This window comes from Danio rerio, chromosome 10 (genome assembly GCF_049306965.1).
Source record: "Danio rerio strain Tuebingen ecotype United States chromosome 10, GRCz12tu, whole genome shotgun sequence".
Classification (NCBI taxonomy): Eukaryota; Metazoa; Chordata; class Actinopteri; order Cypriniformes; family Danionidae; genus Danio; species Danio rerio.
The window spans coordinates 906,406-932,500 of NC_133185.1; the positions used below are offsets into that span (position 1 = coordinate 906,406).

At 40.3% G+C, this 26,095-nt stretch overlaps 1 protein-coding gene across 4 annotated transcripts in view; it reads right to left on the minus strand.

The window, feature by feature from the left end:
* Nucleotides 1-1,722: 1,722 nt before the first annotated feature.
* rfx3 (regulatory factor X, 3 (influences HLA class II expression)) overlaps nt 1,723-26,095 on the minus strand; it is a 41,780-nt gene continuing 17,407 nt past the window's right edge. For 2 of the 4 annotated variants that reach the window (XM_021479192.3, XM_073914140.1), the window contains 14 exons: nt 23,721-23,812; nt 19,248-19,524; nt 14,340-14,521; nt 11,200-11,319; nt 10,345-10,469; nt 9,608-9,720; nt 8,489-8,604; nt 7,530-7,684; nt 7,089-7,186; nt 6,830-6,979; nt 4,652-4,860; nt 4,223-4,376; nt 4,078-4,120; nt 1,723-2,280 (listed from right to left, as the gene is read on the minus strand). In XM_021479192.3, the coding sequence (XP_021334867.1) occupies nt 2,015-2,280; nt 4,078-4,120; nt 4,223-4,376; nt 4,652-4,860; nt 6,830-6,979; nt 7,089-7,186; nt 7,530-7,684; nt 8,489-8,604; nt 9,608-9,720; nt 10,345-10,469; nt 11,200-11,319; nt 14,340-14,521; nt 19,248-19,524; nt 23,721-23,812 (2,100 nt within the window). In that variant the 3' untranslated portion in view covers nt 1,723-2,014. 4 annotated transcript variants of the gene reach the window in all.

Here is a 26,095-nt window from a genome sequence, read left to right on the forward strand (position 1 = left end):
TGAGGTTGGGTTTAGGGTTGTAGTAGACGTTAATAACACACCAGGTTACCGTGACGTTTTGTTTAGGGTTGTAGTAGACGTTAATAACGCACAACAGGTTACCGTGACGTTGGGTTTAGGGTTGGTGTAGTAGACGTTAATAACACAACAGGTTACCGTGAGGTTGGGTTTAGGGTTGTAGTAGACGTTAATAACGCACAACAGGTTACCGTGAGGTTGGGTTTAGGGTTGTAGTAGACGTTAATAACACACCAGGTTACCGTGACGTTTTGTTTAGGGTTGTAGTAGACGTTAATAACGCACAACAGGTTACCGTGACGTTGGGTTTAGGGTTGGTGTAGTAGACGTTAATAACACAACAGGTTACCGTGAGGTTGGGTTTAGGGTTGTAGTAGACGTTAATAACGCACAACAGGTTACCGTGACGTTTTGTTTAGGGTTGTAGTAGACGTTAATAACGCACAACAGGTTACCGTGACGTTGGGTTTAGGGTTGGTGGAGGTGCACACATTCATAAAGCACAATATTGGACTCTGTGTCGTGTACAAGACATTAAATAAATATAAGTTCCAGGTTTGTACAGCCTACTTGAAGCTCAAGTTCCACCCACTTTGAGCTGTCTCCGACCTCAGTTTATACCCTTCTCCAAATCTTAGCTTAATTATAACTCCCAGAAGAACAGACCGTCCATCCTGGCACATCAGATTCACGTCCTCTTTCCAGTTTCACACTCATTAAACCTTAAACTAAAGTAAACAAACAAACAACAACCTAGATCTACTGGTAAATCATCTACACATGCACAACGGAGAAATCATCTTCAGTAAATCATCAGTAGTAAACGTTACATTACCAGTAAAGCAATTCAAACTAAGAACTGCTCATGTAGTGAACGAGACCCAAAACTTTGGTCCAGGTATTGACTTTCGCAATGGGTTGAGCTAACCGATGATAAATTAAACAAAAACGACAGGTCAGCAAAGAAGACACACAACAGACATGTGTCTAAGGCTGGCAGTGCCAGCGTGAGGTAGGGCGACAAGATACAAACACCACAACAACACACACACACACACACCTCGGCCAGATTCACACACATTCAGATAGGGAGCAGTAATCCAGCGACAGACGCACTTCAAGCCAAACTTTCCTACAGGTGATGAATCAGCCGGATTCTGAATATCCTCTGCTTCTCAGGACAGCCATGACGGCCTCCTCAGTGTCGCTTCAGCAGTTCAGACCAAATGAAAAGCTGTTGTTTGGGTTTAAGGCACTAAGATGAACCCGAGGTACATAAAATCCCTGACATTCGCTCTGTTCTGCAACATCGCACAAACGCGAGAGGCAACGCAGGACAGCTGCTCTCTCACTCTTGTGTTTTTTGGTCCAGCAACAAAAACTCCCAAGACCCACAACAACAGTTCGCACACATGCAGCATATATGTACAACCACACAATAAAGCGACAACTCCTCTTCCAGCTACCAGATGACTAAATCTACAAACAGAAGGCAATCGGGAACACTCACACTGCAGAAGTACAGAAGGTGAAAAGGCGAGCTCATTACACGTGGTCTAGCCTGCTTCCATTATAGCAGCACAGTTATACAGCGAGACTGTCCACTCCCTAACCGAACAGCGAAGAGTTCAACGGCAAGCAACGTTTGGCCAATTACTCTAAACAAAACTGTAAACAATGACCAGTACAGTAATAGAGAAGTGATAAATATATATCCACTAGGCAAATGGTAGTTTATTTTTTTCCAGAATCATCAACATTTCCCTGATAGATCCGGTGGCGTGGATTCAGTGTGTGTGTGTGTGTGTGTGTGTGTGTGTGTGTGTGTGTGTGTGTGTGTGTGTGTGTGTGTTAGCATCAGGGCGTTCCACTTCTACAATCAGCAATGTGGGAGTTTGCAGATGATCCCACCATTGGACGAAGCATCACGTGTAGATTCTGTGATGAAAAGGGATGTGTTGCGGGTTGGTGGAGATGGTAGTGGTGCTGCAGATGTTTAGACGGAGGCGTAGGTGTTTCCCACATGGCGGATAGTGCTGGTTCCGGTGCTGAGGATGTGTTCGCTGTGATTGTTGGTGGTCGGGGGCAGAGAGTTGATCATGCTCGGCTGGACGATGCCCACCACCGCGCTGCTGCCATCCTCCATCGCCCCTACCTGCAGCACCTGGATCACGTCCGCCTCCACCTTCTCCCGCTTGGCCAGTGGCTCGTCCGCCTCCTCCATCTCCTCGTCCAGATCGCTGTCCATCTCGCTCACCTCATCTACGAGAATCAAAACCGGTTCAGTTATGAAAGAAATGCCTTAATAATCTCACGTCAAAAGAAAAAACAAGATTATTTCCAGATTATTCAGCTCGTTTCAGGGAAAAACTCACTTCATTATTTCTGAAATCAACACAATATTTTGTCCTCGTCTAGAAAAAGCTTCTTGATTTAAGAGTTTTGAGATATCTGGACAAGAAACAAGACAAAAACTCCAAGCTAAAAGGCTTTTTTGCAGTGTGGGCATCCAGCAAGAAATCAAATGTAGGACAGGGGTGCCTGAATTGGTTCCTGGAGGCTGTCCTGCAGAGTTCAGCTCCATCCCCAATCAGACACACCTGAACAAGCTAATCAAGGTGTGTTGAAGCAAGGTGTAGCACGATTATGCAAGACACTGGCCATCCAAAACCGAGTTGGCGCACTACGGATGTAGGTCAATATAGAGCAAGTGTGCCCAAGTCTGTTCCTGGAGATCTTCCCTCCTGCAGACTTTAGCTCCAACCTTGATGAAACACACCTGCCTTTAATTTCCCAAGTGCTCTTTCTGATCCTACTTACTGTAGTTGATTTAGTTGTGTTTGATCAGGGTTGGAGCTGAACTTTGCAGGAAGGTAGATCTCCAGGAACAGAGCTGCGCACCCCTGGTCCAAAGGCTGGGACTAAGGTGGTGGCAAACAACTTGCACTGATGAAAACCAACTGTGTGGTCGCCTCCTGTCGGCTTGTGTTTGGACCAGAGAGCAATATGTCATTCATGGCCCCTGGACAAACTCTGAGGTGCTAGATGAGAGTAAGGACTGATAGGAGAGAGTTGTTTTAAAAGGAGTTGATACTATTTGTTAAGCCTGCATTAATGCATTACATCATTAAAAGATCAGGATCTCAACACCCACGCATCATCAATTATAAATGATGCTGATCTGCATATGTTTAATAATCTGTCAAGAAAGAGATTCAGTCTTTAGTGTTTTGAGTTAGTGATGAAGTTACAGTCAAGTACTGGGAGAACAGTTTATAGTTCAGATAAAACCACTGATGTTTATGATACAGATAAAATCACCGTCATATGCTTTTAACTTGACGCTCAAAAATGAAAGTAGACAGCAGTTACATTATTTAACCAGTAGGTGGCGACAACACGCCATCATAAATACGCCACTAAATACTTCAGCAATGATCATCAGCAATGAAACATGAAGATTAATGAGGGAAAAACTGAATCATTTATTGAAGATGAGCCTAATAATGAATATGGGTTGTACAGGTGATCAGCAGTAACAGTGTTTTTTCACAGCACTGGATATTCTGCAGTTTGTTTTTATTCAGTTGATTATTTCTTCATTTATTGTTAATAAATGCGCAGCTTCTAAGCTCTGTTTGTTCAAACCAAAAGTGTCTTGCAGTGCTGTTTCTGTAATAAATAGAAAGCAAATTACATTTGTCTCCTCCCCTTTCTGGCTGACCCAAAAAAAGGTCCAATCCGTGACTTAAGAGCCGTCATGTGATCCGAACCGTGAGATGCGTGATCCGTTACACCACTAGTTGTGAAATATACAAAGTTCCCAGGAAACCCAGAGCACTTTTTCTGGCATTGCACAAGACGAAGGCGGTTCGGGACATTTGAAGCGGTTAGTGTTCCAGAGTACCGCCCGAAGATTGTGATGTATTTAATTTTGCTCCTAAAGTTTGTGACAATGTCTGAGAGTCCCCGACTGGTCTAAAGTGGCCGGGCTTGTTAGTCTGGAATGTAATTGCGTAACGCGCTCTCAGCTTGCAGTCTGAGCTTTGGCAGGCTTACCTTTGTCGATGTTGGCAGGTGACATGGTGTTCAGGTCCTGAAACTGCAACAGATGGAGCAGCACAAAGAAATGGCAATTAGAGAGAAAGAGTGACTCCACAGCTCTTTACAGCTCCTGCTGAGCCGCACAAACAGCGCTCTGTACCTCGCCCATGACTCCGATGGCCGTCTCTCCTGTTGCCTGGGCGACGCGATGCTCCACCAGGTAGAACATGTACTCGTCGTACAGCAGCCGGATCAGGTGGAACGAGCCGAAGCTGGCAGCGCTGCGGAGGGTCAGATCTCTGATGACCATAGAGCTGTAAGAGAGCCACAGTCAATGCATGCTGCAGCTTCATACGGGGCGTGCGGCTGTGTGTGTGACAAGACTTGATTTAAAGGTGCAGTGAAATTACAACTAAAAAAATGTAGGTTGGATTGCGCCATGGGTCACGCCGATCACTCGACGCAGAAGTATAAACCAGCCTTAAGATATGACTTCTCAAGATAACACTTCAGAGACTTCACACAGGATTTGAGAATGAATTCAGATCATACACAATCAAAGCAAGAGTGAAAAGTCTTCAGGTCTTGCCTGTAGAAGGACCACTTGAGCAGGAACTGGCGTGCAGCTTTGGGCAGGGTGGGCTTGTCCTCGTACGGCTTCAGTATCTGGGTGACCACGTTATCCAGCCAGGCGGCCCACTGCTCCAGTGAGCTCTGCTGCTGCAGGGTGGCCTTAAAATCCTGCTCGAGGCGCTGGACGACACCCTCTTCACACTGGCACACCCATGAGGCCTGCTCCTGTAAGAGGACACACCGTCAGCACACTTAAAGGGTCACGAAACACCAAAACACATGTGTTTGAGCTGTTGACAGTGGTATATGTGTCCCACACTGCTAAAAACACTATTAGGACACCTATATCTCACTAAAAAGTGTAAATTGGTTGTTTTTGTGTTATTTCGAGCAAATTCGTACTTCCGGTTTGAAACGAATTGTTGAAGCTGCGTCACGGCCATGACATAATAGCGTGTGTTCCAGCGTGCAGACTGGACGTCTGTGCCAGAGTGTGTCTTATTACGTCTTACAGTGTGCTGCATTAATGCATGAGTAAAGCTTGGTTCAAACCAATCAGCACGCTCTATTGTGCAACTTCATTAATATTCATTACTGTCACAGTGTTTAGACGGCAGAGACGCCACGTTGTGTTGGCAAAACAAGCGTGAAGTGTTGCTTTTATAGTTTGCTGCAGTGAAGTTTTGTTTTCATTTTCTCTCTGTGAGAGCGCAGCTGGAGTCACGTGTGGATTAACAGTGTACGCGACGCTCCACAACAATAACTTACGTGTCTAAGGAGGAACATTGTTTACCTGAGAGCTGTTCTCATCTGCAAACGCTGAGATCCGGATTCGCTTGTAGTCTCCTCTTAATAAAGACGCGGCTCTAGTTGCTGGTGATTGTCCTGTCTCTACAGATTTGGTAAGTGAGCGACCAGTGCTCTTTGTTTATTCAGTTTGTTCGTATCGAACTAAGTTAACTATTGCACTGAGATAAAACACGCGGCTTTCTGACGCTACCTGCCGAGTGCATCTAAGTTTCCGGGAAATGCGGAGGGTTTTTTCTCTCATTCGCCGTGCGGTCTCAAACATTGCATGAAAAATACACGCTTAGAGCAGCTCCTCGAATCAAATATCTGGTTTGTCGCGAGAGGCATGAATGAATTCCCTGAATGAAAGAGCCAAACTGCAGTTAAAGTCCACCATTTAATAATTTGGCAAATAATTCGACTACAGATGTCCATGTAGGGTAAACAACATCACTTTCTCCCCTGTGTGTGTGTGTGTGTGTTTTGACTCTGAAAGTTAGCGCCTGCCCAAATAGACACTCCCACACCATCCCTCTTTTCTTTCTCCGACACTCCCCCTAAACAGAGCTGGACACGCCCACTTTTTTGACTTTTTCCAAAGTAGAGGTGTGAAAACACCCTGCTGAAACGAGGGGCTTTCATGGCCCTTTAAATCTCTTTAAGGCACCAGTTCCTGGAGGGCCGCAGCTCTGCACAGATTAGTTTCAGCCCTGCTCCAACACACTTACCTGCAGGTTTCAAACAAGCCTGAAGGACTCAAATAGTTTGATCAGGTGTGTTTGATTAGGGTTAGATATTTGGCTTAATCAAGACTTTAATAACTAAAGTGTTTTCTGCAATGAATGGATGTCTTAGGCAACGTTTTTCTGCATAGAGAATTATGGTGTTGCCACCTTCATTAGCGTGGGTTTCTTCCAGGTGCTCCGGTTTCGCCCACAGTCCAAACACATGCGCTATAGGGGAATTGATTAACTAAATTGGCTGTAGTGTATGAGTGTGTGTGTGTGTGTGAATAGGTGTTTCCCAGTGCTGGGTTGTGGCTGGAAGGGCATTCGCTGTGTAAAACAAGACTAAGTCAAAGGAAAATGAATGAATGAATGATAGCCAGATAGATCCGCCAACTCATAGACAGACAAGCTGATCCACACGACTTATAAACCCTCCAGTGTCCAACTCAGTGATTAGTGGTGAAGAGGGGTACACCGATGACCTTTACGGCCAATCACAGTCAGTCTGCTGAGCTTCTGAACACAATGGCCAATCGGCTGTGTTTAATACCGATGGAGCCTTTTCACATTTGCGTGTTCTCCGCAGCAGAAGTGGTCATAGTTGGTAAACTCAGAGCGCAGTGAATGAGCACAACACATCACTATATTACAATCCTATTTGCGGACACTCAGCATACCTGCACATTGGCGAAGTCGACCCGGTTGAGATCGCTGAGCATCTGGTTGATCTGCGAGGTGTTCTGCAGGACTGCGCGAGCCGCCTGCGCCAGATGATTCAGGGACGTGTATCTGCGGAGGGTCTGAGCGAAGGCACTAACAGCGGAAACCTGCACAACACAACACAACACACACTCTTCGGGATTTCTACAGCAAGCAGAGCAGCTCATCGATACTGTAGCGATGTAAAAGAAGAGCTAACGCTGTAGACACTGATACCTTGGTATTGATCATCCTCGGGGGAATGCTGCTCATGGCATTGGTGAGCCAGCCCTCAAGGCTTTTGGCAAAGTTACGGATGGCTTGAGTCAAGGCACCTGATGAACACAGACGGAGATTTAAAAAGATAAACAAGTGACTACGCTGAAGGAAACTGAATGACTGACTGTTCTTGAGCAGATGTTTAATAGTAATGTTTGGATCTGCTCAATAATGATCTACTGCATGTCCAGACTCGCTCCTGGAGGGCCGGTGTCCTGCAAAGTTTACTTCCAACCCCAATCAGACACACCTGGGCTGGCTAATCAAGCTCTTACTAGGCAGTCTAGATAAATCCTTGCAGGTGTGTTGAGGCAAGTTGGAGCTAAAATCTGCAGGACACCGGCCCTCCAGGATCGAGTTTGGACACCCCTGAGCTACTGTATACAGATTGTAACTCACTAGGAATGGGTCTCAGGACGTCCGGGATGAGGATCTCCACGAGGGCCTGGTACATCAGGTGATCGCAGGTGTTCATCCACTTGTGCACGGCCTCATGTCGGCACAGCAGAATCAGCCTGGCCCGCGGCAGACGGCCCTCGATCTCACTCAAACCACTGCAGTGCAAACACACACACACACACACACACACACACACACACACACACACACACACACACACACACACACTTATTACTATTAGTCCCTTCATCTGCTGAGCTTGCTGGAGCATTATTGCATTAAACATTTAGTTAGGGCCGGCAGCTCGCTCTCTAAAACTCTCACATGGTCGCCCACTGAAGCTAAGCAGGGCTGTGCCCGGTCAGTACCTGGATGGGAGACCTTATGGGAAAGCTAGGTTGCTGCCGGAAGTGGTGTTAGTGAGGCCTCAACCTGCGGTCTGTGGAAGTCCTAATGCCCCAGTATATTAATGTGGACTCTATACTGCTCAGTGAGATGTTAAACCGAGGTCCTGACTCTCTGTGGTCATTAAAAATCCCAGGATGTCCTCCGAAAAAGGGTAGGGTTTAACCCTAGCATCCTGGGCAAATCGGCCCGCTGGCCTCTGTCCATCATGACCTCCTAACCCTCCTCATATCATAACTGGCTTCATCACTCTGTCTCCTCTCCACCAATCAGCTGGTGTTTGGATGAGGAGACCCCCCCTCCCCCCCAAAAAATGTGCAAAGTGCTTTGAGTGTCTAGAAAAGTGCTATATAAATGTGAGGAATTATTATTTTTATTTGTGAACAAATCAGCATTTCCAGTCAATGAGAAACAAAAGATAACAAAATGATCACTTCCTGCTGAACGTGCACAGATATTGCTCAGATAAATGTAGTTTGCTGTGTTGGGATCTGTCTCTGTGATGTTTTTTTTTCTCTAGTAAATGAGTGGCAGTAGCTGCAGCAGCGGTGTACCTGTTTTCTGTGATTGTGACGCCCTCTACAGAGCTGGAGGCAGAATAGCGCCAGAACGTCTGCCACAGGTTCTCGATCAGATTGAACTGCAGGTTCACCACTACATCCAGGATGGCCTGCATGGAGAGAATGATGACCACATCTTAAAAATGATTCACAAACAAGATTTCGACTGGAAAAAAGGGAAACCTATGTGAAATCTGCTTTATTTTTCCCTAGTTCCCAGACATAATTACACACAAAATAAAAAAATTCCTTCACCATAACACAAAGTGAAATGAAACGCCACATATATCCTACCAAAATAAAAACATACAAAGAAAAACAATTAAAAATTAATAAATAAATTATAACTTAAATATTAGAAAATGAAAATGAGTATAGAAATAGGACAAAACAATAAACAAGTCCTGTCTTGATGATATGATTATAGGTGTTACTACTTAGACATGTTAATACGCAGCTGTCAATCAATTCAGTGGGCGGGGAAACCACACTCCTACATCACATTACAATGGGCCTCAAAATGAGAGATTTGGATCCCAATTTACCATCAGGAAATAAAAAAAGAGACTTTTTGTCACCCCAATGTGACTGTGGACACACTATACCTGCACAGTTCTGTCCAAACAGCTCACAGAAGATGATTTACATCATAGGAGCCCTTTAAAACAAGCTAAATAACCTGCCAACGGGGTAAGCAAAATAATCTTGTTTTTCCTTTTGACATGAGATTATTTTGCTTCCCCCATTGGCAGGTTATTTAGCTTGTTTTAAAGAAAAACAGACTTTATTTTGACTCATTATTTCTGAAAACAAGACAATCTTCTTTTACTTGTCTAGAAAATGCTTCTTGATTTAAGTTCTTTTAGATATTTGGACTGGAAACAAAACAAAAACATCTAGGAAAAGCATTGTGCTGCAGTCTACTCTTTCATCCTTGTTCAGTTGAGTTAAAGCATTGAATAAAAACACATGTGATCTCAAAATTTAGCCTAAAACTTCAATTTTTTAAATTTGTTTACATTTTTTTTTCTTTAAGACCCTGAGGAAACCCTGCTGGAATGCACAGTTTTTAGATTTTCAGCATCTCAGTGTTTGTGTACGTGAAGATCTGACCTCGCAGTGTTCTCTGTAGAGCGTCTGAAGGGCTTTGACATCCTCTGGGCCGACGCCGTCCACTGCCTCTCCAAGATCCAGTTCAACAAACTCCGGCAGAGCTCTGGAGCCATCTAGAGGAGCAGACAGACATATAGACAGACTGAGGAACGCTCTTCTGGAGCATCAATGTGAGCAGCGGGGTGTCAGTGGCAGTGTTTCCATCCAGAGATGACGATTAGATGTATGCACAAAACTAGAATATGGCTCAAAATATCTGCGATTAAAGCAGCGTTTCCATCCAGTAAGAAACAGAGGAGAAGAAACTCCTCAGTTCCTGCCAAACATGCACAGATATCACTGAGAGAAGTGGACTCTGCTGCACTGTTGCACCTCTAATAAATGAGCTGCGCCTCAGAAGACCAAGACCAAACGCAATGACTTGGCTTTTGGAGGTTTGAGATGGTAGAGACAGTTCTGGAGGGAATAATAATAGAGGTAGAATAATACTGAAGCATTGTGATGACGGACTGACGGAGGCCTTTTACAATCAGCACAACATCTCACATCTGACACAGTGGACAGCTGGAAACATGGAGAGCTGCACACCAACATTACTGACGCAAACACCCACATACACACACTTATATCTGATCAAACACTAAACCACTGAAGCACAGATAGTTTACTCTCTAAAGCGAGTTTATTTATTTAAAATGTGCATAGAATAGTGGTGTGGTGATGGTGCGTGATCTCACCCAGGAACTGCTGATGATGTTGGCTCTGAGCGATGAAGGTCTGCTCTGCAGCATTGGGTGTGTGCTGTCCAGCGCTGCTGAAGTTATCTCCCGAAACTCCGTCCATCTTCTGCACAGGCTTAAATCTAGAGAAACAAAAGGAGACAAGAGCCCTGAACCACAACGTAACCTGCTGCCTGTCTTCCTGCAATGATTAAACCAAGGCCACAGTCTGGTTCTGTTCACAGTATTGATAGTTTTCACGTGATGTCCCACCATTAGGGGAACATTACAACCTCCTGCTGACCGCCAAGTCAGAGAATGAGGGATTTCTCTCTCTTTTTTTTAGCCAAAAAGCTGGAAATATCATCACTAACAGAGGAGGAGAGACGCCAGCACTGCGATTCTGCAGAATTCCCTCACAGAAAGAACCGGCAGAAAGGAGAAATGTATGTATTTGTGCTGAATGTTAGCATTGTTGACAGATAACAATCTACACTACCTGACAAAAGCCTTGACGTGGAATCCAGTTGTAAGATCAACACTAAAAAACGTTTTAATTGTACCCGAAGTACACATTAAGGGTGTGAATACAAGCAGCTTCTAATGGTCAACTTGTATGACTTGTGTTTGTTATAATCAGACTTGATATAAACAGTCTGCAGAAGCACTCTGATTGACATTCTCAGAGGGGGAAAGCCCCGCCCACTAGTGCCCATCTCTCCCTCATTAGCATGTCCAGCAGCCCTGAGTGGGAAGCAGCCGTCTGTCCATTCGCCATTAGAGTGTTTGAGCTGCTGAAGATAACGTCAGCATAGACTAACTGTATCAGTCGTATATGAGCATGGTGATCTGCGGTGTAAATGTGGGGTTTACCTCTGCTTCTGCTGGACGGGCTGCTGTCTCAGTGCCATGTACTGCATGTCCTCCTGCAAGCGGTTCAGAGGAGAGTCCGGCTTCACACGAATCCCGTAATAATGATACTTTGAGTTCCCTCTGAATGCAAAAGAAGAACACGAGACACGAGGCACGTCAGTCAGTGGGAGATCAGACTTCTGTCTGTGTCAGATTTACTTTAATTTTTCCCCGATCTTCTGCCACGTCCAATTAATCATTGGTTATGCAAATTTTCTAAAATATTAAGGTGTTTTAAGCAACTTTATCTGACAGTCTGGCACAAATATGCAGACATCTTCATTCTCACAATGAGTTTCTGAGTTCTCTCAGCCTTCCTACCAAGTTCATTCTTCTGAGGTAATCTGCGAATACATTGTTAAAGCCTGTCCTGCTTATTCAAATTACCTTATTAAACTAATTAAATTAAAACTCACTGGCAATGGATGAAATTTCATTAACAATGAAAACAGTTTAATAAAGGCTTCTTTGCAGCTGTGAATATTCCACTTTAATTTTATTTAGGCGAGATTATTATTTTATTTAACAAACCAGTTTGTGCTTTGGCACTGAAGCATATAGCGGACTGGTTTTGAAGCACATTATTCTTGTTTATCTAGATAACCGACCAACAGAAATCCATTAAAATAAGATACAAACTATACTAAAGTGTGAAATGTTAATGCCTGTCTGAGAAAAGTGTATAAAGTGTGCAGTGAGGGGTCTTACAGCCTTAAATCATCTATAATAATTGTAAACAATAAAACTGACTACCTCCCGGACTTCACCTGTTGTGGGTTATTTTTAGAATGTAACTCCCGTGATTAACGAAGGACCGATGTGTACGGTATAATCAAGATAGTGATAGTAGGCTGCAATAAAGATGACTAACATGTAGAAAATATTTAGGGTATTGCACATGTTCAGAGTAAACTGTTGTAAACTAATTAAAGTGTAATAGGAAATACTTTACAGGCTCACTAGTAATCATTGGGTGCATTAAAATCAACAGTGAGAAATAGCCTTATTATAGTCATATTTTAGAAGTAAAAACCATTCTAAAATCATTATGTCTTTTGATTTTAGTGTGCTTTTAGGCATTAAGAAATAAACATCAGTTCAGTTTAAGAAATGCACAGTAAAAATATCCGTAAATTAGCAGTTCTCCATATTTTGTGATGTTCTGTTTTTATTTTTGCTGTTTATTTCTGCTTTTGAATCGAACTATGGGATCTTGATCTTTCTTACAACAAGTTTTAACTTTGAAAACATTTGTAATAATTCATTGGAAACGAAATTAAATCATTCCCACAACTGCAAGAACAATTTAATATTTCACCGAAAGATATGTGCAGGTTCTTCCAAATAAGACATTTCATTACAAACCATAAGGAAAAAGCTCTAGTCTCGCAAGAACCAAGTAAAATATTGCAGAAAAAAAACATTCCAGCTAAAAAACATGTCTGCCATTTATATAAATAATACTGTTCACAATACAGATCACGTTAAAGGAAAATGGGAACTAGAACTAAATACCATAATCGAGGATGAGGTCTGGACTGAGTTATGTGAAGGATGTCATAAAGGAATTAACAATCAAATGTGCAAAGAATTTGATTGGAAAGTGAAAATAAGGTACTTTAATACTCCTTTTAAGGTCGCTGGTTCGAGCCTCGCCTCAGTTGGCGTTTCTGTGTGGAGTTTGCATGTTCTCCCTGCGTTCGCGTGGGTTGCCTCCGGGTGCTCTGGTTTCCCCCACAGTCCAAACACATGTGGTACAGGGGAATTGGGTAGGCTGAATTGTCCGTAGTGTATGAGTGTGTGTGTGTGTGTGTGAATGTGTGTGTGGATGTTTCCCAGAGATGGGTTGCAGCTGGAAGGGCATCCACTGCGTAAAAACTTGCTGGTTAAGGTTTATTCCACTGTGGCGACCCCGGATTAATAAAGGGACTAAGCTGACAAGAAAATGAATGAATGAACACTCCTTTTGTAATATCTACATATGTAAAAGGACCATCTGCAGCTTTGTGTTGGGAGAAAATTTGGTAAAATTGGACATCATACCCACATTTTTTGGGACTGTCCTAAGATACAAGATATTCGGAAATATGTTCAAAAAGAAATAGTTAAGATATTAGACATAGAAATACCCCTCGATACAGTTATGTGCGTACTGGGAGCACAGTCCAAACAAATGTTTAATAAGGAAACAAGATTTGTCCTAAGGATATTATTACTGGATGCAAAAAAATATATGACAGCACATTTGATGGAAGAAAGTTCTCCAAAGGTGGCTCAGTGGATTCAGAGACTTAGACAGCTCTATATAATGAAAACAATGACTGAAGAGATGGAAAAGTATTATGACATATTTAGATTTACATTTACATTTAGTCATTTAGCAGACGCTTTTATCCAAAGGAATAAAAGGACAAGAAAGCAATTTACACAACTATAAGAGCAACAATGAATAAGTGCTATAGACAAGTTTCAGGTCTGTAAAGTCTAAGAAGGAAAGTATTAGTAAAAATTATTATTTTTTTTTTAGATATGTATACTTAGAGGTTGCTTTACCTGTCATCACTGTAACTTGGTGTAGCTACAATGCAACATGATGTAACTTGATGTACAAATGTATCCCCTGTGAAGTAATTATGATGCCAGTACCTTTTATTTTACATTATTATTATTATTTTATTAATTAATACATTTTTTATTATTATTATGATAATGTCATTATTATTTTTATTTAATTTTATGCATCTCCTCGTGTGTTAGGGGTAAAATTGTTGGGAAAGGGGTTGTTCAGTAAAAAAAACATAATAGTGATATTATATTATAGTGAATAATAGTGATAGTGTGCAGTGCTGTATTGTGTGTGTTGGTGTTGTATATTATGCTACAGAAGCCTTGTAATAACCTGCAGCACATTAGTGTTATTTTACACACTTATTTCTCTAGATATTAGTTCTGATATTATTTCAAGCCACTAAAATGTCAATAAAGTCACTTTGTTAAACTGTAGAGGTGAATTTACAACATCAGAAGTGGACAGAGCAGAGCTCAACATCTCGATATATTGATTATATCATGTGCAGTGAGCGGAGTGTGTGTGTGTTTACCGTGTCCCCAGGCGGCGTGTGCGCAGCCCCATGAAGATGGAGCGGATGAGCTTCCCGAAGGACGCAGCATTGACAGGGTCCAGCTTCTGCTCCTGACAGTGGCGCAGGTAGTGATTGTAGAGGGTGGAGCGCGGCAGACTCACGCCCTCTGCTGTCTCGTAATTATCCAGCAGCCACTGCAGCTGAGGAGAACAACACGCTCACTCAGTCAAAACAACACATTTAGTATTTTTTCTAAAGGTTCAACATGAACCTTTCATTGAGTTGCTTGTCTGGAAAAAACTTCTTGATTTAGGAATTTTGAGATGTTTGGACTAGAAACAAGATAAACTCTATGTAAGAAAAGCTTTGGGGTAAATAAGTATTGAACACGTCACTATTTTTCTCAGAAAACATATTTCTAAAGGTGCTGTTGACTCGAAATTTTTATCAGATGTTGGTAACAACCAAAGAAATCCATGCATGCAAAGAAAACAAATCGAATTAGTGCACAAATGAAGTTAATAAAGTGAAATGACGCAGGATAAAAGTGTTGAACACATGAAGAAATGGAGGTGTATTTGGGTAGTGAAAGCCCAGACAGCAGCTGAAATCTCTTAGTAGTTTTTCAGTAACCCTCTGTCCTTCCTCAGTGTTATTGAAGATTAGCCAACCAATCACCTGATCCGAATCCAATAGAGAATACAGAATAAAGCTAAAGGGTTGCGGCATCCTCTGTGTAAAAGCATATACTGGATAAGTTGGCAGTTCATTCCGCTGTGGCGACCCCAGATTAATAAAGGGACTAAGCCGAAAAGAAAATGAATGAATATCTATTCAGTTCCTTTTTTTAAACTAACACTCACTGCATTTTAGCAGTAACAAGCTACGATACAGAATATTGAGCTGAAGCTTGACTAAAAAATTAAATCGTAAATTAAGAAAAAAACAAAAACGAAAAAAAAAACAACGCAACATGTCAAATAAAACAAAAAAATATAATAAAAAAAATTTAATTAAATCGCAACATCTGTCAAAAAAAAAAAATCACAAAAACTGTCAAAAAACGCAACATCTGTCAAATAAAAAAATCGTAAAAAATAAATAAAAAAATTGTAACATCAGTCAAATAAAACAAAAAATAAAATTAATTTAAAAAATTGCAACATCTGTCAAATAAAACAAAAAATATAATAAAAAATAAATTAAAATAAATCGCAACATCTGTCAAATAAAAATAAATACATAAAATAAAAAATAAAAATCACAAAAACTGTCAAAAAACGCAACATCTGTCAAATAAAAAAATCGTAAAAAATAAATAAAAAAATTGTTACATCAGTCAAATAAAACAAAAAATAAAATCAATTAAAAAAATTGCAACATCTGTCAAATAAAACAAAAAATATAATAAAAAAATAAATAAAAATAAATCGCAACATCTGTCAAAGAAAAATAAATAAATAAAATAAATAAATAAAAAAAAAATCACAAAAACTGTCAAAAAAAGCAACATCTGTCAAATAAAAAAATCATTAAAAAAAATTGTAACATCAGTCAAATAAAACAAAAAATAAAATAAATTAAAAAATAAAAATAGCAACATTTGTCAAAAAAAAAATCACAAAAACTGTCAAAAAACGCAACATCTGTCGAATAAAAAATAAATAAATAAAATAAATAAAATTGAAAAAAATAACAAAAACTGTCAAAAAACGCAACATCTGTCAAATAAAAAAATCATAAAAATAAAAAAAAAAATTTAACATCAGTCAAATAAAACAAAAAATAAAATAAATTAAAAAATAAAAATAGACACATTTGTCAAATAAAAAAAAAATCACAAAAACTGTCAAAAAACGCAACATCTGTCAAATAAAAAATAAATAAATAAAATAAATAAATAAAATAAAAAAAAAAAAATCAGAAAAACTGTCAAAAAATGCAACATCTGTCAAATAAAAAAAGTCATAAAAAATAAATAAAAAAATTTGCAACATTTGTCAAATAAAAAAAATTATAATAATAAATAAAAAATAAATAAATAAAAATAATCACAACATCTGTCAGATAAAAAAAATCATTAACATTTTTTTTAAATATAGCAAAATCTGTCAAAAAAATCTATTATATAAAAAAAATCGTAATTGGATATTTTCCCCAAATCGCACAGCCCTAGTATTTACCAAAATCAGGTTCAACTCCATGTCAACAGCTCCTTTAGAGCAATACCTATTTTTCTCGCTGTAAGACCGACAGAAAGTGAGAGATAGAGAGACAATTTTAACACACAATTTTATTCACACACAAAAAAAAACAATGATCAAACTCTTAATAATATAACAAAAAACGCAATTCAACACCACAATACAGACAACATTAGATGGAGAGATGGACGTGGCTGCTGTAGAGACGGAAAAAGCGCAAAAAGTACCAAAGCAGATCGCTAGGAAACAAGCAAAGCAAAGCTGTTCATGGTCGTCATGGTTACAACTTACATGGCTGTTGAGCAGCGAACTTCTCTGACTGGATAAACCTTCAGACTTTTGGAGCGTCTCAATCGCCATTTCAATCTGATAGACCAAAGAGCAAAAGGAGAAAGGAGAACAGAACAAAACAAGGAGGGAAGAATAATAAATCAAATAAAAATCAAATGAAGGCTGCAGCGACAGAGAGCCGTACTGAAACCAGCAGAGATGAGCAGCAGAAATAGACCCAGCCACCGCAACACACACACACACACACACACACACACACACACACACACACACACACACACACTACAGCCCAGCACCAACAGCACATACACACTCACCAGCGTCCAGCACACACACTGGACCACTGCCATATACTTAATATTTAAACGTTTGACATTCAAACTGTTTATTTTTAGATTTGTACAATGTTTATTTTGCTAGCGCACATTGTTAATGTTTAGGTGAATAGTTAATCTGAGTAAGTTAATCCACTGAATAAATCTGTGTGTTTTGGTAATCTTCAGTCTGAGCATCTGCTTCTTCATTTGGATTGGCTGCTTCTCTGATGATGTCAGTTTCAGACACCATATTTTTAGTCACGCCCCTCTTACTGTTAGTTTGCTATGAGGTAATGATGCACGAAAAGGAAGCCCCTCCCCTACTCAATATTCAGTAAGAAATACATAATTTCAGTAAAATAAAACCCCGCCCCCTACTCAAAATTCATATTAAGCAGGAAGGACATTACCATACTGAAATAGTCACGCCCTCTACTCAATATTCAGTTAAAAATACATTAAAAACTGAAAGCCCCACCCCCAAATCAATAGGCAGCTTAAGTTGGAAGTACATTAATATTCTCAATATTCAGTTTCAGCTGGAAGTACATCAGCATACTAAAATAAAGCCTCGCCCCCCACTGAATATTCATTTTCAGTTGAAAGGACATTAACATAATGAAATAAAGCTCCACCTCTACTCAATATTCAGTTAAAAGTACATTAACATGCTAAAATAAAGCCCCGCCCCTACTTAATATTCAGTTTCTGCTGAATGTTCATTAACATACTGAAATAAAGCCCCGCCCCTACTCAATATTCAGTTTCAGTTGGAAGAACATTAACATACTGAAATAAAGCCCCACCCACAACTCAATATTCAGTTAAACGTACACTGACACACTGAAATAAAGCCCCACCCCTATTTAACATTCATATTAATCCAGAAGTGCATTAACATACTGAAATAAAAGTCTCAGCAGCTTCTGATTGACACAATCTTTAAAGAATTTCATTTGGAATCATTAAAATGTATAGAGATAGATCATTCATAATGTTTGATGCTTAATGCTTTTTTAAAATGATTTTACTATGTTTGTTTATCAAGTCAAATAACAGTGTTTTATTAGTCAAATATTGTCTCGAGTGTGTGTTTGACCCATTTCTGGGAATTGTGCTGCAATACCCTGTCCTGTCATATTTTAAATAAACTAAACTAAATGATTTAACATATAACAAAATAATAAACAAATTCAGATGCAAAAGCCTCCAAGTGTCTGTAAGTTCAGTAGTTTTACTTTGATAGTGATGAATAGTTTCTTTTTTATTGCCGTTAAAATGAAATAACTGAAAATAACCATATAGGAGACCAACAACAATGCTTATTATAGAGGAACATTTCTCTTTTACTCTTCAAAAATAAAAGCATAAATATATAACTTAAAAAAATGACACAATACATATAGAAAACCTAATTTTTTATTATTATTTTAAATCATCTTCAATACAGTTTAACATGCTTCAAATATGTATTGGTTCATATTTAATCACATGGGTCGCTAATATAGTGTGCACAATTATTAGTAATAGAGTTCTTCTTAATAATACTAATAATCATCAATCGGACTGTTTAGATGTGCAGTAGTTTTATTTATAATGTTCTTTATCAAACTCTGCATCATTTAATGCAGAAAAAGCTGGTTGAAATTAAGTTATTACTGCTTTAATGAACTCCCTCAATGCAACATCCGACGTTCAAATCAATCTGTTCTAGCCACAGACGTACACATTGGCTCCGTTCCGAACCCTAATGAGTTGTCTGCATAGGGAACACAGCAAGACAACATATGTGTCTCTGACATAAAGACTCTTATTCATTATTTCTCCTGCTTCTGCTCAGATTTTGAAGGAGGAGCTGTCTGAATGAGTATGTATGCATGCAAAGATTCTAGATCATTCAGTATTGGAAACAATCCAGACTAATTCAGCTTTAAGATGTTTATATCTAGCTTCCGTTAAAGTGAGAGCTTTTAAAGAACCTCTCGCCTTTATTTAGAGAGTACAGATCTGTTAACTTGAAATGGAGTAGCTGAACTACACTCCAACATGACTTGTTCAAACTGCGCATTTAAAAAGAGCAACACAACTGAAACCGTTCTGTGATTGGTGCTTACCGTAGCAGGGGAGGCTCTGGTGGTCTGTGCGGCGCCGTGAGGGGCGGAGCCATCCATGGAGTTTCCTCCAATCAGATAAGCTCCTGAGCTGCTGATGATCTGGCCTCCGGTGAGCCCCATAGCCAGAGCGCCGGTGCCGTTGCCGTTGTTGGCCATGCTGTGAGTGGACACTACGGTGCTGACCTGTGCCGCGCTGCCTCCGCCGCCCTGCGTGTCGAAGTAGTTCCCGCTGCTGTTCTGGTTGTAGAGCTGTGGCTCCGAGTACGAGTACGCCCGTCTGAACACAGCACAAGCTTAGGTTACTTTATTTATCCTAGAGAATAGATCACTGTACTGCTGGATCGCGTCTCACTATAGATGTTAAACGTGATATTCAGACACCAAGTGTCCCGGAAGTTCCGGGAGTCTCTATCCACTTGCGGGACTCATAATGCCCGCAAACGAGTGATAATCCCCCGGAATCAATTTGGCATCGTACGATGTCTAATGTGAAACATCGCTATGGACGATGGCATCGATGGCAAGGGTGCGCGACTTATTTGAAGACCGGGAGGGAGACGCGTCCTTGCCATACTTGCCATCCTTGCCACCTTGTCCTTGCGCACCCTTGCCATCGATGCCATCGTCCATAGCGATGTTTCACATTAGACATCGTACGATGCCAAATTGGTCGACATCGCCCAACCCTACAAGTCACAGAAACAACTATATAAAACGAGCTGAAACAACTCAATTCTTAAGGGTTTTTGGGAGAATGTAGTTCATTTATGTTCAGTCCACTTACATGAGTAAGAAATAATTAAGTTAACATAATTGATTTGTTTTGTGACAACATGAAGGAACTGACATTGCAAACTGGTATTCTGTCACATTCCATTAATTATTATAGCATATAACAGCGGTTTGTGTTGAAAAAGTCACTGAGAAGTAACTGCGAGTGACTGAAGGTATGGTTTTGCATTGCACTGTTAACGTTTTACTCGTTCATAACAGAGCCACACCAAATCTCACAGTGACACAATCACAAATGAACATCAAGACATAAAACACTCTCTTCAAAATAAGGCCTCAAGAGCCTAAATCACGTAAACCCACTCATCAAACATCACAAGTGGGAGACTTTTTCTAAAAATAAACCATTATTTATATTTTACATTACAAACATAGTTTGATAGGTTAGCTTAGATTACTTTATTTATACGCAAAGGTAGGTTGGTTTTGCAGTCAAGAGTCCTCATATATTACAGAGCCACACAAAAAACTCACTGCTGAATAAACAGGATGTACAGCAACACAAATATCTCGACAGATGAAAACAATTAAAGAATTAAAATATTATAAAAAAGATGATTTTCTGCATTATATAAACACCAATGCCTCCATGCCTCATTAATATCAGCAGTATTATTGGTTATATGCACATTTATATTTGCTTTAATAAACACGAGTGTAGATGTGTCCAGCTGTGGGGTTTTGGTGATGTCTGCATCAGCATATGGAGCATAAGAACAGGACGTGTGCTTGCATACTTTTCTGAGCACACTTCATTATTATTGTTCATTTATTCCTCTGCTGGAGATTAGAACTGAATTTAGAAACAGTTTTGAAGCAAATCTTTGCGCTTAAAGGAGATTAAATATGTGGGTTAATGGATGTGTTCAGTGGAGAGAGTTTCCACCGTTTCCTCACTCCACTAAAGTAAAGGAGTAAAGTAAAGAGGCTGAATGGAGGAGGCTCGTTCTTTATCCTCATGCTGCAGATGCTCTGTTTAGCTGTGTTCTCGCTAGTGAATCGTTCAGTTTTTACACTTACAAAGTCGCCATGTAAATAGCAAATGCACCATAGAGCGACGCAACTCACTCTTAAAGGGAATGAGAGACGAGAGACTCTGATTGGTTTAATGCAGGTTATGCTCAACACACAACCAGAACTCAATAAGAGAATCAGCACAGCCCTGTTAGACCATGCGCTGGGGTGCAGGACATATTGTTCCATCCTTAAAATAGCAAAAGTGGATTCGTACACATAAATGATAGTGTATTTTGTGTTATTACGCTTTGTTTTATTTTTAGGTGTGATTTTTGAACATTCTGTCAGGGGTCTACAGATGAAAAAAGCCATTCTTGGCTAGTTCTGACCCATTTTCTGGTAATGTTTATTAATGTGCATTGACCCTGTAAACAAATAAACCAAACTTTAAATAAATAAATAATAATTCTCTCATCAATCCGGAAGCACAGCTGTTTTCTCCCTCAAATCATTCCTGACATTTTCCATTTAGATGAGCGGTGCGCGCGCGTGTGTACGCTTCTCCTTTAATTGACTCGGGGAAACATAATAAGTCGTGTCTTGATGGGTTCGCATCCTTTCAGCTTCAGGTGAGAGTGCTGTTTCCATGGTTACGGAAATCACCAAAGCATAACTATTTTATAGAGAACATTGCTTTTGATTGCCGTTCTGATGTGTGCTTTCTCCTCGCGCCTGATGGCATTTTTATTTATAATAGTCAATTTAAAAGATCTTAGCCTCTCGCTGAGTGAATTTCTAAATATGAAACGATATGAGCGGAGTCAGACAGAAGCTCTCGGGAGCGTTTCAGCTGACCCGAGCTGAGAGGGTTGCTTCTGGAAGTGCTTTCCTGCCGTAGCGGTCAGCGTTTCTGCAGATTGCTCTGTAAAGTGCTCTTGTTCTCCTCACTCGCTGATCCTCGTGGTCATTTTCAGGTGACTGAACACCCTTGACTGACACTCCAGTCTCTCACGAGCAGCAGGTTTCAGTGACAGCGGCAGTCACTCTGAGCAACACTGTTACATGACTGTTTTGTCAGGAAAGCACTTTGTACTTTCATCTATGATGATATTAGAGACCAAACCTGCTCTTTCTGCTCTTATTGAGAGCCTATCATCAGGCCTACACAGTCAAAGCCAGAATTATTCAACACATTTCTGATCATAATAGTGTTAATAACTCATCTCTAATAACTGATTTATTTCCTCTTCTCCATGATGACAGCACATAATATTAGACTAGATATTCTTCAAGACACTTAAAGTGACATGTAAAGGCTTCACTAGGGTAATTAGGGTAAAGTTAGGGTAATTAGGCAAGTCATTGTATAACAGTGGTTTGTTCTGGAGACAATCCAACACTAATATTGCTGAAGGGTAAAAATAGAATAAGATTGACTTTAAAATGGGTTTAAAACTAATTAAAAACTGCTTTTATTCTAGCCAAAATAAAACAAATAAGACAAATATTAGAGGAAATACTGTGAAAAATCCCTGAATCTGTTCAACATCATTTAGGAAACATTTAGAAAAAGAATAAATAATTCCCAGGAGGGTGAATAATTCTGACTGTAGCATGCGCGTGTTCATTCAGATTTGTAAATGATCCTTCACTCGCCTTCACACACCAGAAAGACATATTAAACAGTGTTGGGAACCAGTTTAAAGGGTAAACTCACACAAAAACTGTTATTAATTACTCTCCTTCATGTTTTTTCAGTCTTCTATGATTTGTGAATACAACTGAGGATGTTTCAGATGAAATGCGAGCGCTCTCTCATCCTGCATAGACAGCAAGTGTCCAGAAAAGACCAAACACTTGTTAAATCTTCATCTGCCTTGGTGTACTTCTACCACTGCGCGATAGAGAGCATCCTGAACCAACTGCGTCACAGTCTGGTATGGAAGCTGCTGTGTTGCTGAGCATTAGGCACTGCAGTGGGTGAAAACTGCCTCAAAAGGACCACATTTCCAGCCAACGGAAGAACCACTGTCTGCACCGAGCACGCAGTATTCTTAAGGACTCCTCTCACCCTGCTCACAGACTGTTTCCTCTTTTGCTTTCCGACAGGCGCTTCAAGTTCCTCTAGACAAAAACTAGCAGACAGAGGAACAGCTTTTTCCCCAGAACCGTCTCCCTTTTGAACTCTGCCCCTCACTGCCCCCCTCATGCACCCCCACACTCTCCTCATAACCTTCACTTCCAGTGCTCCGGTTTCCCCCACAGTCCAAACACATGCGCTATAGGGGAAATGGACTAAATTGGCCGTGGTGTACGAGTGAGTGTGTGTGTGTGAGAATGAGGGTGTATGGGTGTTTCCCAGTATTAGGTTGCAGCTGGAAGGGCATCCGCTGTGTAAAACATATGCTGTATTAATTGGCGGTTCATTCCGCTGTGGGGACCTCTGAGACTAAAGAAAATGAATGAATCAAAATGAAATGTGCTGCGGGTTACAGAGGTATTGTATATAGTTACGAGAGCTCATTTCATCAATAACATCTTCATTTGTGTAGTGAAGAAGACAGGGAGACTAACTAATGACAGCAGTTTGAGTTTTTGTGTGAACTGACCCCTTAATTTCACGTTTGCATCTATTGTTTGGCTTAATCTACAGCAGTCAATGGGAAAGAAAACATCTGTGCTCGTGTTCAACATAAGGATTAAATGCATGGCTGTAGCACTCACATGGTTCCGTTGGTGTAAACGCTGTTGTTTTCCTCCTGCACATACTGAACCTGTGCTTGATACACATGCTGGACCTGTTGAACAGTCTGCGCCTGGAAACACACCACACATTACACCGGCAGTGAGTCACAAACGCTGCAGAAATGAGTGGTTTCAGCAGCTGGCAGGACACGGAAACACGGTAAAGTACTTATACAGCTTATTTTTATGACATGGGTCACGTTTGCTTGTTTTTTTTCATCTGAAATGCCCAGCAATTGATGCTCCAAAGCAACTTATAGTAATGCCATGAATGCTAATCAAACAAAACGTGTGTGTTAAGTGTTATACATCTTATTAGGTAACAAACAAGTGACATTGATGAATTAGTGAGGTGCCAGTATAATTACAGTATTAGACGTAAAATATTTCAATATATCTTGATAATGAACACACAATAATGATATAAATGGCACATCAGAATGCAGTGAATCATTATACACTACTAAACTTTGATTTTTGAAGAATATTGTATTTGCTGTTCATCACTTTACCGAATGACTAAAGCCTGAACAGGCGATTCGCTTTCACACATCAACATTTTCACATGTTAATCTGCTCTTTGGGGCGAAGCAGTGGCGCAGTAGTGCTGTCGCCTCACAGCAAGAAGGTCGCTGATTCCAACCTCGGCTCATTTGGCGTTTCTGTGTGGAGTTTGCATGTTCTCCTTGTGTTTGCGTGGGTTTCCTCCGGGTGCTCCGGTTTCCCCCACAGTCCAAACACATGCGGTACAGGAGAATTGGGTAGGCTGAATTGTCTGTAGTGTATGAGTGTGTGTGTGTGTGTGTTTGTGGATGTTTCTCAGGGATGGGTTGCGGCTGGAAGGGCATCCGCTGTGTAAAAACTTGCTGGATAAGTTGGTGGTTCATTCCGCTGTGGCGACCCCGGATTAATAAAGGGACTAAGCCGACAAGAAAATAAATGAATGAATCTGCTCTTTGACACTGACAGTTCAGTCACTCTTTATAGGCCTTTTATTCGTTAACTCTATACTCTGAGGCTGAATTTGTTAACATCAGTATTTAACTAAAGTCAGTGCAATGATAACTACAAAAGAGTTCATTCACCTTAGCTGGTGTTCATTTTTAGCTGATGTGTTTAATCAAACGGAAAAACCAGCACAATTCACTCGTATTCTTTCTAATTGTAGATTTTAATCCATTTCTTATCTTTACTAATGAGATGTTATTGTGAAGTGTTACTTACAGGCCGTCTGCAGGTTTTACCATGTCAAATTTAAGACTTAAGACCTTTTCAAGACTATTATGACTAAAACATCAGACTTAAACACTGCTTTTTCTTCTTCTAATGGCCAGTGGAAACTATTTTCTAATGGTTCCTTCAAAAAAAATCTAATTTAGTTATTTCTTAAATACATATTTTAAATAATGTGTCAAAACAAGCAAACTCTGGTTGCATACACAAACTTAAAACAAGTGAGTTAATCAATTTTACTTTTGTTAAAGGTTTTATTGTGTTGTGTGGAAAATTAAGACCCGTTTAAAATTATTTAAGACTACAAGACAATAATTCAGAGAATTTAAGAATTTTTAAAGCATAAAATTTAGTTATTGAAATTTATGACATTAAGACTCTTTAAGACATCAAGAACAACCCAACCTTTTACAGTGTAATTTGTTTACTTTGAAAATGTATATACACTGACTGGCCACTTTATTAGGTACACCTTTCCAACTCTTTGTTAAAGCAAATTTCTAATCAGCCAATCACATGGCAGCAGCTCACTGCATTTAGGCATGTAGACATGGTCAAGAGGATCTGCTGCAGGTCAAAGCGAGCATCAGAATGGGGAAGAAAGGGGATTTAAGAGACTTTGAACGTGGCATGGTTGTTGCTGCCAGACGGGCTGCTCTGAGTATTTCAGAAACTGCTGATCTACTGGGATTTTCACGCACAACCATCTCTGGGATTTACAGAGAATGCTCCGACAAAGAGGAAATATCCAGTGAGCGGCAGTTCTGTGGACGCAAATGCCTTGTTGATGAGGCCAGAGGTCAGAGGAGAATGGCCAGACTGGTTCCAGCTGATAGAAAGGCAACAGTAACTCAAATAAGCACTCGTTACAACCGAGCTCTGCAGAAGAGCATCTCTGAACACACAACACGTCCAACCTTGAGGCGGATGGGCTACAGCAGCAGAAGAGCACACCGGGTGCCGCTCCTGTCAGCTAAGAACAGGAAACTGAGGCTACAATTCACACAGACTCACCAAAACTGGACAATAGAAGATTGGAGAAACGTTGCTGCTCTGATGAGTCTCCATTTCTGCTGACACATTCGGATGCTCGGGGCAGAATTTGGCCTCAACAACATGAA